At 40.4% G+C, this 12,923-nt stretch overlaps 1 protein-coding gene, 1 long non-coding RNA gene and 1 other non-coding gene across 5 annotated transcripts; 1 reads left to right on the top strand and 2 right to left on the bottom strand.

Annotated features, from left to right (window-relative positions):
* Positions 1 to 1,081: 1,081 nt before the first annotated feature.
* LOC134162718 (uncharacterized) lies at positions 1,082 to 6,991 on the bottom strand. 2 transcript variants are annotated; one of them, XR_009964418.1, is made up of 2 exons: positions 6,879 to 6,991; positions 1,082 to 1,460 (listed from the first exon to the last, which is right to left on the bottom strand). It is a non-coding gene; the product is annotated as an uncharacterized LOC134162718 (long non-coding RNA). The 2 variants fall into 2 exon arrangements; XR_009964420.1 differs by lacking the exon at positions 6,879 to 6,991 and adding an exon at positions 6,480 to 6,812.
* On the bottom strand, positions 1,087 to 1,174 carry LOC134162750 (small nucleolar RNA SNORD93). The gene has a single exon (XR_009964437.1). It is a non-coding gene; the product is annotated as a small nucleolar RNA SNORD93 (small nucleolar RNA).
* On the top strand, positions 6,834 to 11,745 carry TOMM7 (translocase of outer mitochondrial membrane 7). 2 transcript variants are annotated; one of them, XM_062616903.1, is made up of 3 exons: positions 6,834 to 7,069; positions 10,263 to 10,311; positions 11,526 to 11,745. In XM_062616903.1, the coding sequence occupies exons 1-3, from the start codon at positions 6,889 to 6,891 to the stop codon at positions 11,539 to 11,541; spliced, it is 246 nt and encodes an 81-aa protein (XP_062472887.1). In that variant the 5' UTR covers positions 6,834 to 6,888; the 3' UTR covers positions 11,542 to 11,745. The 2 variants fall into 2 exon arrangements, with proteins under 2 accessions (XP_062472887.1, XP_062472884.1); XM_062616900.1 differs by lacking the exons at positions 10,263 to 10,311; positions 11,526 to 11,745 and adding an exon at positions 7,489 to 7,924 and having other exon boundaries at positions 6,889 to 7,069.
* Positions 11,746 to 12,923: the final 1,178 nt, after the last annotated feature.

The raw sequence follows: 12,923 nt of genomic DNA, 5'->3' as shown, positions 1-12,923 counted from the left end.
TTAAACCCACAAGTAACTTGATCCCACAGGCATGCCCCAATTTTTTTCCAAGTCCCGAGATCAAAAGCTTCATTAACCCCCTTGATCAGCTCTTTTTCTTTACTCCAGAGCAACAATCTTTTTAACAGATTATCGTCATATTCTATCCCTCTCACTGAGAGGATATGCTGGAAGAGCTTAAGGATGACCATTTTTTCTTTACTTAATTGATTCCCCATCCTAACCCTTTTCCAGACCCCGTCGGCTGTTACCTTATTTGCACTGCGCAGTGTCTTCCGGGCTCACTAGGCTCCGCTCCGAGGCGACTACCTCCCGATCCTGGTCCTGCCGGATCGAACCCAGCCGACGTCCCTGCAGTTCCGCGTTTTCCACTTTCTTCGGTGCCATGCGCTTTAATTCCTTCAGTTTCAATATGAAAAATATGGGGGGTCCCTGTTCGGGCGCCATTTGCCGCAGAATATATATGGACTCAGTCAGAGATCAATATGATCAGACAAAAAGCCGTTTATTACAAAGCCTTAACCCCTTAAATACTATTTCTTACATGCACTTACAGTGATTTGGCATATTATGATTGGATACATGTCTTGAAGACCCTTTGCAACTAGCATATAATTGGTTAAGCAAAGGTGTGGGAACTTGACCTCAAAAGCTTGCCAACAGTGCACAGTTCTCATTACATCAGTGAATTCCAGCTTCTTCTTATCTTGCTTGCTTAAGCTTCCTTGGGCCTCTCACGGCCTTGCTGTATCTTTCAGGATTATTCAGAGTTTATGTACCAATTATCCATTCTCCTGTGAGAACACTGTCTCCACATTTCAGTCATACTAAAAATCTGCCTAAACCAAACATCTTTTAAATCCTTTAAAATCTTTATAAACGCGTGCTCTCATAACAATATGTTCTTCAGCAACAAAAGCCTAGCTGAGATTATTGACAAATACATTCAAATATTTTTAGAGGAAAACCCTCCCAGAGATACTGAAACCTTCACTGCCCACATGCCCCCCCCCCCCCCAAAAAAAAATAAAAAAAAATTCAAGCTTAATTTAAAACCAAAGAATGAGTAAATATGGATATCAGTTTTGGCCTCAGAAAATCCTTTAATCCATCAGATTTTTGCGTATCACTGAAAGTATGCAAGGAATCAGATGATGGTTTTCATCCTTGGCCAAGTACTGCTAGCATAAAAACATGTATTTAAGAACTGTTGTTTCTTCAGACGAACTACCTATGGTAAAAGGTAGCATTATCTTTAAATATAACACTTCATTTTCATCATTAAATGAAGACTGGGAGAATTGGAAACTAAGGTTTTAAACAAAAGTTTTGCAGCAGGTCATATTCAATTTTCAAGCACAACAGCAGTTCTTCTTGAAGGCCTCTAAAAGCACTTGATGAGCTTCTGTTGAATGCTGTCTCCCCTCAGACTGTTGTCTGTCCTTCACTGGCCTCAGAAGCTGTAAGGAAAAGTAATGAAGTTATTACTGTTTGCACCCAACTCCATATTACTTTCAGCTGCGGTTTACTGTATTGATTATACAAAATTACTCCACTTTGCTTTTTGTTCCTACCACTCTGATCACTTTACCGATTTTCTAGATGGGCATTTGACAGAATCAGTTTTCTTGGAAATACTATCAAACAGTGACCAAAGTACAGCTAATGAGTGTCACAGAGAAATTCATATGAGATATTCCAATGTGGACAGAATTTTTTCGTATATGCATTACTGCTCTGTATTCCAAGTATGTTTTGAAAATAGGATATATGGAAAAACTCAAACATATTCACCCTCAAGTAACCCAGATCTTACCAACATTCAAGAAAGAGACATTTAAAATCCTGATGTTTCCCATGTGACATAATTGGACAGCCTCAGTCTTTTTTATTTTGACTGCAGTGCTTTCCATTTTTGTCTCTTTTTAAATCAACAAGGAACGTCTCCCAGACCAGTAGTTCAGCATAGCTGGGATTTATTAGACTAAATCAATGGGAATACTAAAATGGGATGGAAGAAAAGGACCATCATTGCTAAGTCACAACAAAAATAGAAAGTTTAATTGTAGTACTAAAGTGAGATAGAGTCTCTAGTCATAACATAGGACCTTTTCTACTGAAATTGTAAAGAATCAGTCTGCAATGGAAATCTGTTAAATTCCTCTTACTTATGTTCTCGCATTATTTGCACAGATTTACAATGTAATTCTCAAGAATGAAATACCTCTGGAGTATCTTTGAAATATAAGTTCCTCCTAAATAGTCATTCAAAGCTTTGTTACCAAGCAGATGAATTTAATGTCAGGGAACTGCATTACATTAAAGGGAAAATATCAAAAGTGCATAATGGAGGCCTGCAGGAATTGCCTACATAGAGTTTATGGTGATTTTTCACAAACTTTTATGTGTCACTTCAGTTTGTCTCCTTCTTCAGCCTTCTGAGGTGCGTGCACTGTTGTGGGGTTTTACTCTGAAGTGTGTTGACATTAAACTTCAGAGGTCAGGAATTCAACCTGACATGTACCTTCTGCACCAAAAAACAAAGACAAGCTAAATCCATTAAGCAGAAGGACATTTCCCTGAACTACAGACTGACACACAAGTGATTCAGACATGTCTGTAAGAATCTCAGTTCTCTCCTTTACCCATAAAACCAGAAGAATTTGGCTGGTTTGTAGTGACTGTTTAGTGATATTTATTTGCCATGAAAACACACATTTGTGAAATTACTGTTCATCAAGTTAATAAAACAGCAGGGATTCACATTCTTACTCTCCTAGCTAAAACCAATGCAATTTTATTTCTGATTTTATTGTTGCTGCTGATTACATGAACTACGAGACAAAATAAATTCAAAAAGGTTTTTGTAACAAAAAACTGTCAAGCATATATGGTATTACTGATTTTCTTTTGTCACTTCAGCAACTGGAGCTTGTTTTTCATATTTACTGAATGCACCATTTCAAGTGTATTTCTCTTCATTATCAGCCATAAGGAAAAAAAAAAAAAAAATCAAGTAAATCCAATATCCTTCATGGAAGGATAATAAATTATTAACATTAACTAGTCCCAACGCATTCCCACAACATCCTCCTCCTGTCTTCTACCAATTTCTCTGGGTATTACTTCTCCCTTCAAAACAGCTCATTGTTTCATGCCCCGTCATTGGCATCTTTGCTTTTAGAGACCAATTTCCAGTATTTCAGTTATCTGAATAGTGCTGCCCCACCAGCTTCAATGTGCCAGGAAGATGACGGGTGCTCTTTTACCCTTTGGCTAAGTCATGAGCTCACCAAAGGACTGCTGAGCCCTTATAGCCTCTACCTTCCTAGGTGCAACAGGAGCCAAATAAAGGCACAGAAAACTCCTGGAGTTAGTGCAACCCTTTATCCTTGGCATGATCTGGGTTTTGTGTTGTTTTTGTGTTTTTGTTTTCTTGGGGGGGGGGGGGGGGGGTTGCTGGTTTTTTGTTTGGTTTACTGCAAATACGATACTTTGGATAGTATGAGATTATATGTGTTATGATGGAAGAAGTGCTGTTCTCCAGTCACTTTCCTTAGTTTACAGATATGCTTTCTCAGCTTCAGCCTGTAACACTATATCAATTTGGCCCACTAGCTATACAGAATCAACTTTCTTCACTTGCATATGAAACACATGCACTTGCGCTCTTCTAAGCCACACAGATTTTGTTTGCAAGAAAATTATGGCAAAGAAATACTAACTTTTCTGCTATTCAATTCCTGGCTTCTATAGTTAAAGGAAATAACCTACAAGGTTTTAGTCAAACATTAGAATTAGCAAACATGAGAAATGTGAGCTACCAAGGTAAGTTTCTGTGCTCTGGAAATTATTCCTTAACTTGGTATTGTGAAGGAATGAAGAGAAGCAGCTGGTACATATGGCACATTTCTGTGAATACCCTTCTTCAAGAACATCCACAGTAAGAATATACTGTATTACGTGTGACACTTAAACCCATTTATAATCAAAGGAGACAGAGCTGTTTAATCATTTGGATCAGTTGCTTAATCTATTTGACCTTCTGAATCTCACACTAAGGAAAATATCTTCTGGACTGAATTAAAATACAGTGGGTCACATTCTATTTATAAGAGATTATTAACAAGCTGTGTGCTGTAATGAACAGTTGGTTCTGTATGTTTAAAAAGAACACGCTGTAACAGTAACTACATTGTGGGAACAGGTATGATTTGGTCTACAGAGAAAATCAGTACAGTTCAAACTACTGAAAAACAGGTTCCTGCAGCAACCACTTCTCCTTTGCAAGGGTCAGAAAAGAATGCTGCTTTCAGCTTTTTCTCATTTGACAAGCCACTGCTGACGAATGAGCTTTCACTACAACTGTTCAAAAGAATGGTAACTTTCTATTTTTGAATGTTTGTGCAATTCGACTAGTTTGGAAAGTCTGACATCAGCGATATACCAAAAAAACCTGAAAGGTAATGCAAACCTGTGGATAGAAAGACTTGCTACCTCAATTTCAAGACTGAACTCACAGTTTGAAGAAAAGACTAAGCCAAAAGTAATTTAACAATAATTACGTAGTACCCATTTCAGGAGCAATCCACTGATATACAAGTACCAGGCCAGGTATGACAAAGTAGGAACAGGTGACCACACTGGTAAGTACAAACTCACCTTTAACACCATCCAGAAATAAAGCAACAAACAGCAGTTCAGAGGCAGCTCTGTCTTTTATGGATGAATTATTTCTATTACTAGCTGGCAAGGCTTACACAGGAAAGTGGACCTTAGAATTTATGGAAGATACTACTCCATTTGTATCTTCCATAAATTCTTGATTACTGAAAGTGTTACATTAATCTGGAGGTACTATTTTGACGTAACATCATCTTGGTTGCTGAATAGCCAACTGCAAAAGGCCCTACCTGCAAGATGATACTTTAAAAGTAAAATGAAGGTATCTCAGCTAGGATTTTTCTACCTATCCCAGCAGCTTAACTTCTGCAGAAAAGTGGAGTAAGCCAAAACTGACTGTTAAAAAACTTCACCAAGCAACACTAACTCTTACACAGTCAGTTGAAACAACTGTGCTTCCATTATTATGTGATATTATTTGAAGCACACTTTGTTGACCCCAGTGGCTGAAAATATATAAAGAAAATAGGAGATATGATCACATCATGTGCCATATGTCATGAGCACATGCTCTTTTGGGAAAGATGTAGGCTTACAATCCATGTTTCATACTGATGTTCATCTGCAGATGAACTACAGCACTGGTGCCTAACCTTTCTTTAGGGATAAGCTATTCAGTTCATAAAGAAACCACTCACAAATGCTACGTCTCTGCTTTATTTGTTGGGTATCATTAAATGTGCATCAGTCACATCAACACATTTAATGCACATGAAAGCACAATACATATTGATTGGTTCACACAAGGAAAGGCCTTCTGTGCATTCTGTAACATAACCGCATGTTTGTGCTATCACATCACCAAAACATTCTTTTATCCTCCACATTTTGATTACGGGTAGACCATGGCAAAAGCAAGCTGTGGGCTGCAAGAATCCCTCATGTGGCTTGCAGTTTGCTACCTATCCACACCTGGAAAGCAAGGGGCCACCTATAAGATTGTATTTTTATAATCTCAGAATGGCAGAGCAGGCATCCACACATTGGAAGACAAAATAAGGGATCTGTGCAAGTGATATTTATTACAGCCCTGAATTCTTTTTTTGATCTAAAAGCACTGACATGTTGTTATTCCCAATGTGACAAAATGGCTACAAAACTCAAAATAATTGCCTTAGGCAAAGCAGTACATAACATGCAGAACTTTAAATGTGTCTGTTCAGTAAATCATGGCTGTGAACAAAACTGAATAGATTTCTGCACTGTCACACAGAGTGACTTCTAAGAACATTTTCCAGAGTTTCCACATGTAATTAAATTTCCTTCAAACTATGACTGGAGTTTCATATAGTTAGCAGACATGTTATAGACTGCTGATGTTAAATACTGTAGCCACGTAAGTAGTACTAGCACCTGAAGACCTGGATCTGGCATTACAGCAAAAAGCAGGAACACTACATGAGAGAGCACAAAAACATGGTACAGATATGACATAACTGGCTGAGTCAAGGCCACAGACATCACACAGCAAGATGTCTCATAAGTAGCGGTGTTAAACAGATAATAGCTTGGTGATTTGGGCACTGCAAGGGTTTTTTGCAGAGACCAATCATTTATCAGTCAGAAAACAAAGTGTCCCAGTACTTATCCGGGCTTTGAGTTTGTAAGAACAATAGGCCCTAAGCTCTGTACTGGCATATTGTCCTTCCCCATGTAGGCAGTAAACTTTCACTCCCAGAACTCTATGTTTCCACACACTCGTCACATTGCATAGTATGCTATCAAAGATGGAGAGTCAATTCCAATTTTACCCAGAAATACTTTCCTTATAACTCCAACCTCTACCTTGCACTTACCAAAAGGCATTCCCGCCAGCCTCCGCAGGCAGTGTGCAAAGAGCGTGCACACCTTGACAGCTCCAGGAAAGAAACACAAATACATGAGCGCAGTGGCTGCAGGCAGATGGATAAGACTCACAGCTTTGTAACTCCCTCACCCTCGAACAAACACCCCGATTCTGACGGACTGCCGTTCGCCCATCGCCCCCAGCTTGCGGACCCGATACCCGCCGGACGATCCCTTCAGGGCTGCGGTCCGAGCGTCAGCACCACACATGCGCGCTGGCGGCCGAGGAGCAAAACGGAAACCACGGCTGCCATTTTCTCGCCCTTCTCAGGGCAGGCCAGGACCGCCCCTCACTGTTGCCGCCGCCACCACCACCGCCGCCAAGGCGGTGTCTCGTCCCTGTCACTCACCGGCGGCGCGATGGGGTTCCGCCCACCGCCGCTAGCGCAGGGTTGCAAGGGCAGTTGGGCTCCTCCTCATCTCTCCGTGGCCGCCGGAATGCCGAAGCTTAGCAAAGAGGCCAAGCAGCGGTTACAGCAGCTCTTTAAGGGCGGGCAGTTCGCCATTCGCTGGGGCTTCATCCCCGTTGTGCTGTATCTCGGTCAGTGCCGGACGGGGCACCGAAGGAGGGGTCTGGGGGGCTGGGAAGGTGGGGGCCGTTGTCGAGGCTGAGAGACGGGGGCGCACACACCCCTCGCTCCCATCCCGCCAGGGCCGTTACTGCCCGTCCGGTAGTAAGCGGGGGGGGGAGGGGGGAGGGGGAGAGAGGGCACGTGCGTGGGCGAGGCGCCCGGCGCCGCAACCTGGGCTCCGCGGCCTGTCCCCGCGCATGCGCGGATGGATGAGACAGGGGAGTGCTGAGGGTAAAGTGGCTGCTGGGATGGGTGTGGCGAAGTAGGGTGAAGGTTCGCCCTTGGCAGAACGGCGAGACGGGTTTTTTGTTTGTTTTCTTTTTTTCCCGTCTTTCAAAAAGGCTTTTCTGCCCGTTTTCCTTCCGGGTGGATGTTTCCGCATGCCCAGTGAGGGGAGGACCTCCATTTGGGCCGCGGGGGGAGCAGGCATCGGAGCAGCTTAACAGCAAGCGAAGCTGCGATTAGACCATGCGTTAGAGACTGCGGGCTTTAGCAGGCTCGCCTGCGTGTTTTTTGCAGTAGGCAGCCGTGTGTGAGGAAGAACTCTGTGCGTCCGGAGTTCTGCTTCGTAGCGCCTCAGCTTCGTGACTGAGATTGAATTTCCAGCTAGGTGCAGGTTACAGTCTCTCCCAAAATGGTGTGGGTGCTATTTATGAACTGCTGTGGTTGCCCCGATGTCATGGCTGGCGGCCCAGGGTGTGTTTCACTTGCTCCTGTCATGGGGCTGGCTAGGCATCACTACCACATGGTAGTTGTCCTGCCGAGTTTGGGCGGTGTGCCATCAGCTGTCCTCATTAAAGAACCTGACCCACTTAAAATACGAATGTGTGCAACAGGCCTGACATTTTTTTTTGCTTCTTTTATGACAAGAGGTCCCAGGAAGACCGATTCCTGCTGTTAATCTGTTTTACCATTGGGCTTTTGGGAAAAACACCTTAGGCAGGTGTGCTCTGCCTTGAATGCAAACATTAAGGAGGGTTGGGAGTTTGGTATGTTTACAGTCCAAACTGATAGGTTTTTTTAATTGAAGGGAATACAGCCCTGCAGATTTGCAGGGCTTTGATTGTTCATGTAGTAGATACAATTAGGAAAAAGTTGGTCTCTTTAAGTTGCATTCATGCTTTAACAAGTACAAGAGGTCCCTTCAAACACACACACACAAAAACCCAACCCTGAATTGGCAGTATTAAGTTTAAACTTCAATTGCATTTCCATTTTTAGTTTATCAGTTGTTTTAAATTGGTATCTTGTGGGTGGGAATTTCGGCAGTGTTTTGTGACCTAGTTTTGTGCTTGCTGAGTTTTTGTTTTAATTTTAACTTTATGACATTATCTGTGAATATTGGAAAAATGCTCTTTGTTCTGAGGGACGCCAGAGGAAATAAGTTAACTTCAAGTCATATTAAGCCATCTAATTGTGTTTATGGTTGTACTAGTATCAGTGTGCCTAGTATATTTGTTATGTTGCAGTGAGAAGCTAAGTTGTAGTAGTTTAACCTCATGCCTCCAGAAAATAAGTGTGCTATTCCACATCTGTATTGCTGCCTTCTGAATTTGTCTGCTCTAAGTGTGAGCAGATGGGAGGGGGGTGTGCAGGTGCCACCTTTACTTGCCTTTACTTTGGAGGTGGCATGCACTTGAATTCTGGTAGAATTGGAAGAACCTCTTTTGTTCTGGGATTACATTCGAGTCTGAGAGGGAACGTGTGATGCAGCACAACTGCAAGAGGCTACACAGCTCTTGATGTCACTAGTTGAAAGTAAATTTGTGTATTGACCCTTGTGTATATGAAATAGACACTAAACTAAACATAGGAAAGGAAACTTTCAGAATTAGCTTTAAACTTTTTCTGAAAGGCTTTCTGGGTCTCTAGGTCAGGATGGCATGCTCATGGGATGTAAGAGGGAGCTTGGTATGTGGAAGTGCAATTATAGGTAACTGGTCTGCGTTTTTTTTTTACACTTGCTTTGAAGTGTCTGCCCTTGTTGTGTAGGTAAATTAGACCAGTGAGGGTTTGTTAAATCTGCCTTTTTATTTTAACGTACTGGGAAGAGAGGAAGCCAGACACATTCACACACATGGAGTGTAACTCCATGTCACTGGAGTGTAACTCCAGTGTCACAAATTTTAAAGTGATTTTGCTGGACAGCATGGCAACCAAAGAAAGTGGATCAGTATGTTTAATAGTCTCAAATCACATAAGGTGGGTTAGCTCTTCAAAGAGCTAACGCAGTGCCCATGAAGTTGATGGAAGTTTTTCCATTAACCTTCATGGCCTATGTTTCAGTCAAGCCAACATTATTCATTTTCTGTAAACAAGGGAGATAATATATTTTTCATATAACATCAATTTCTAGGTAGCAAGTGTGGGAGACCGCATGTTGAACAGTGCATGAAATATATTATTCTGCTTCAAGACTTAAATTATGGTCCAGTGGGCAAAGATATTTCATACAGTGAACCTTCAGTTGCTTCTCTAGTTTGTTTTGATCAGTTGGTATTTGAGTTATTATCTGGGCATGAACTCTTCATAATTAACTTTCCATTTTCCTGGGTGTGAGTAGATTCACAAACATCTTATTTCTTTGCAGGCTTTAGAACTAGGTGGGTTTTCAGAAAGTGCCAGTAAAAGTAGAAGATTTTAGGGTTTAATTGATTCAGCATTTAGAATTCTGTCATTCTACATTGAGTGAACTGTTACTGAAATATTACTCGTAAGTTCTGTATCAGGTGTTATTGCAGAACATTGCCTGTTAGGACTCAAGGGTGCTCACTTGTACCAGTTATAGGTGTCACTGGTGGTACTAAATTGCTTTCTGAACAACATTTAAAATCTGTGTGTTTGTGTGTATGTCTTGATAACTTCCTCCGTCCCACATAGCTAGTTGACCCTGAATTTTAAATCAGATAAAGATGCAGGTAAGAATTAAAGGAAAACTATAAAAATGTACACTCATACTTATTTTCTCTGTTTTCTAACCCTGATTAGAACGTGCATTTTTTATTCATGTTTATACAGGACTTCATAAATTGCAGTTTTCAGTGGGTTTTCTTTTTTTATTGCAGCTTAATGGGCTGGAATAATTTGACAGTGATTTAAGTACTTTGGCATCTGCACATACATATTTTTCCATATATGTATATAATGTATGTTTCACTTCAGGTTTTAAGAGAGGTGCAGATCCTGGAATGCCTGAGCCAACCATCTGGAGGTATGTATCTGTTCCAAATGTACATGCAAATCCAGTGCAGGTAGTCACTCTTTTGAGTATTATCTCTGGACAGCAACAGTTGGAAAGGTTGCTTTCAGCCATTTTGTTGTTTTTATTATTTAGGGTGAAAGCATAGCTGCTTGAGGTTCTTTGTTTCTTTAGAAATTCAAATGAGAAGGCAAGCAAACACAGGTTCTTGGGATGGCCTTTCTCTTAGCCTTCCATGGCTTTTAATATATGGGACTTTCTGTACCTTTTCAGTGGAAGCTGCCCCTCTAATCTGTTGTAGGGCTAGTTTATGCAAGCTCCTGCACTTCTCAGCTCCTTACCATGAATTTAAACCAAAACCAAGTCTTCCTCTGCCTTTGAAGATATGGTAGCAACACTGCATAAAGGCTGCATGAAATAAATGGCTCTGTCCTTCAGTATTAGCCATTGTCGTGAAGCAAGTGCATTTGCTCATGTTGCCTCTTCTGTAGGGGTGTTTATTAATGCTGCAATATCATAGCATTAGTAATACTTGAATTCTTGTGGTATGTGAGTTTTATTGGAGGGCTCCCTTGTGTCAAAATAATTAAAGCTCTGAAGAAGGGGTGACACTTCTGTTTTTCTTGAAATAACTTTGATTAATATAAAGAACCAGGTATTACTAAGACAGAGAATTGATAGACTGTATTGTTTGCAAAGTCACGTATTAACTCTTTTAGCATTCACAGAGTTACAGTGTGTAGGAATCCCCTTTTCAAGATACGGTGATTCAAGGGAGCTACTTCTAACAGTAGAAAATGTGGAAAAAAGTGTCAAGATCATGTTAGAATTTCAGTAAACTCTGTTGTCTTAAGAACTGACTTGGAGTTGTTTGTTGTTTGGACAGTGTTTCCATGTTTAGCTTCACTAGCAGTTTGAGACCTGGTCGACTGTGTCTGCAGAGTACACTTACATGCATTTCATACCAGAATGTTATGTACATAGATACCGGAACCATGTGTTTGCTCTAATACAAAGCTTACAAATGCTTATTTCTCTGAGCACATGTTCATGCTCTGTAGGCTTAAATTTTATTTTAAAGGTGGCATTATTTCAGTATTTTGGGGCTAGCATTTATTCTATACATTTATAGGGCTGTTCCTCCAGCTTTGTGTTTTCCAAATATCCATTTAAAAGGAGGTACATGCTGCAAATCTGACTTTCGTTTCCTTCCTCTCCCCTTCCAGTCTACTTTGGGGATGAAGGAAGTGGTGGTCCTGTTCTAGAACCAGCTGATGGACAGAGAAAGTATCTGAAGATGCGCATTCCAGAGGATGGGGCGGACACTTAACCAGCTGGCTCAATCAGCTTTCTAATGCCATAGGTTGTACATACAACAAAATGGAGTTTATATGGACCTAACTTATTTGCATAACAGTGTAATTAAATAAATACAATTTGAATGGATATGCATTGTTTTTAAGTCTTTACATAAGTTTAATGTAGTAATACCTCTGTTACAGAAAGGATAACCCATTCCAAAATGTGGTGACATTCAACCCCCATATTTATCTCAGTTAAAATAGTCTTTTGGGTGGATTCCTTTTTATCTTCAGAGTAACCAGAAAAGTGAGCTAATGTTTTAAATACTTCAATAATCTTCAAAGATTTCTTTCCCAAATGTTGGTAAGCCTCTGCAGCTGGTCATTGTGGTTTTGTGGTTGGATATGTTTTGGGCTTTTTTCCCCTTCCTCTTGGACTTGTTCATCTCTGGAGGCATTAAGAGTTGAGAGATGTATATGTTTTTAACTCTCTTAGTCAGAAAGTGAAAAATATACTTTTCTGCCAGATTTACCTTTAAACATTATGTACATTTTCCATAATTTGGAATAGGATGGGAGAACACAATAAAAGTGCCCTTTGTGTGTTTATGTATATAGTGCTTTTGTTGTAAGAGAACATTATTAATATATAATGGAAGGAAGAAAACAAGGTATCTGCTTTAGTTTTACTCCAAAGTCTTGCTCTTTGGAATATTATTGGTTTGGCTTCAGTTGGTTTTCCCCCTTTTATATTTCAAAAAAAAGGTGGGAAACATTAAGGAGAGTTAATGCAAACCATTAAATTAAAATTCCATTAATCACAGTAATTAAATCAAATATCATGACACAGTGGAATAGTTAATAGATCGCTGACGGGGAACAGAGCAAGGACTGAACACAAAACATTTTTCATGTTACTCTGTATCCTGTTGCTAGTGCTGCTTTTCTAGTGCCTTTGTTCTAATGGTGACGTGAGATTAATGTAACTGCTCATATGTCTTAAATCATGAAAGAAGTTCAAATTTTGATCCTTCTGCTTGACTGATTCTAATTACAATAGTAATGAAATAATTGGTTGGTACTTGATAGTGGCTTTAATGGTGATCAGAAATATTTTCCTTCTCTTGAATCTAGAGGAATAACCTGAGATATCAATATTAAGAGATAGGGTATTCAGTGTAAAGTAACTTGGGTTTCTCAAAATCTGATTTTGTGTTTCACAGAGTTTACAATATCCAAAGTGCAGCTGTGGGTGGATGGACGCACACACCTGCAGGAGGGTATTTCATGTGCTCAGATATTTGAGGATATGGTTTGTGTGTC

Source organism: Pezoporus occidentalis, unplaced genomic scaffold (genome assembly GCF_034315485.1).
Source record: "Pezoporus occidentalis ecotype Australia unplaced genomic scaffold, CSIRO_AGI_Poc_V1 ctg103, whole genome shotgun sequence".
NCBI classification, from domain to species: domain Eukaryota; kingdom Metazoa; phylum Chordata; class Aves; order Psittaciformes; family Psittacidae; genus Pezoporus; species Pezoporus occidentalis.
Note: the sequence above shows the minus strand (reverse complement) of the source record. Positions and strands in the feature narration are given on the sequence as shown.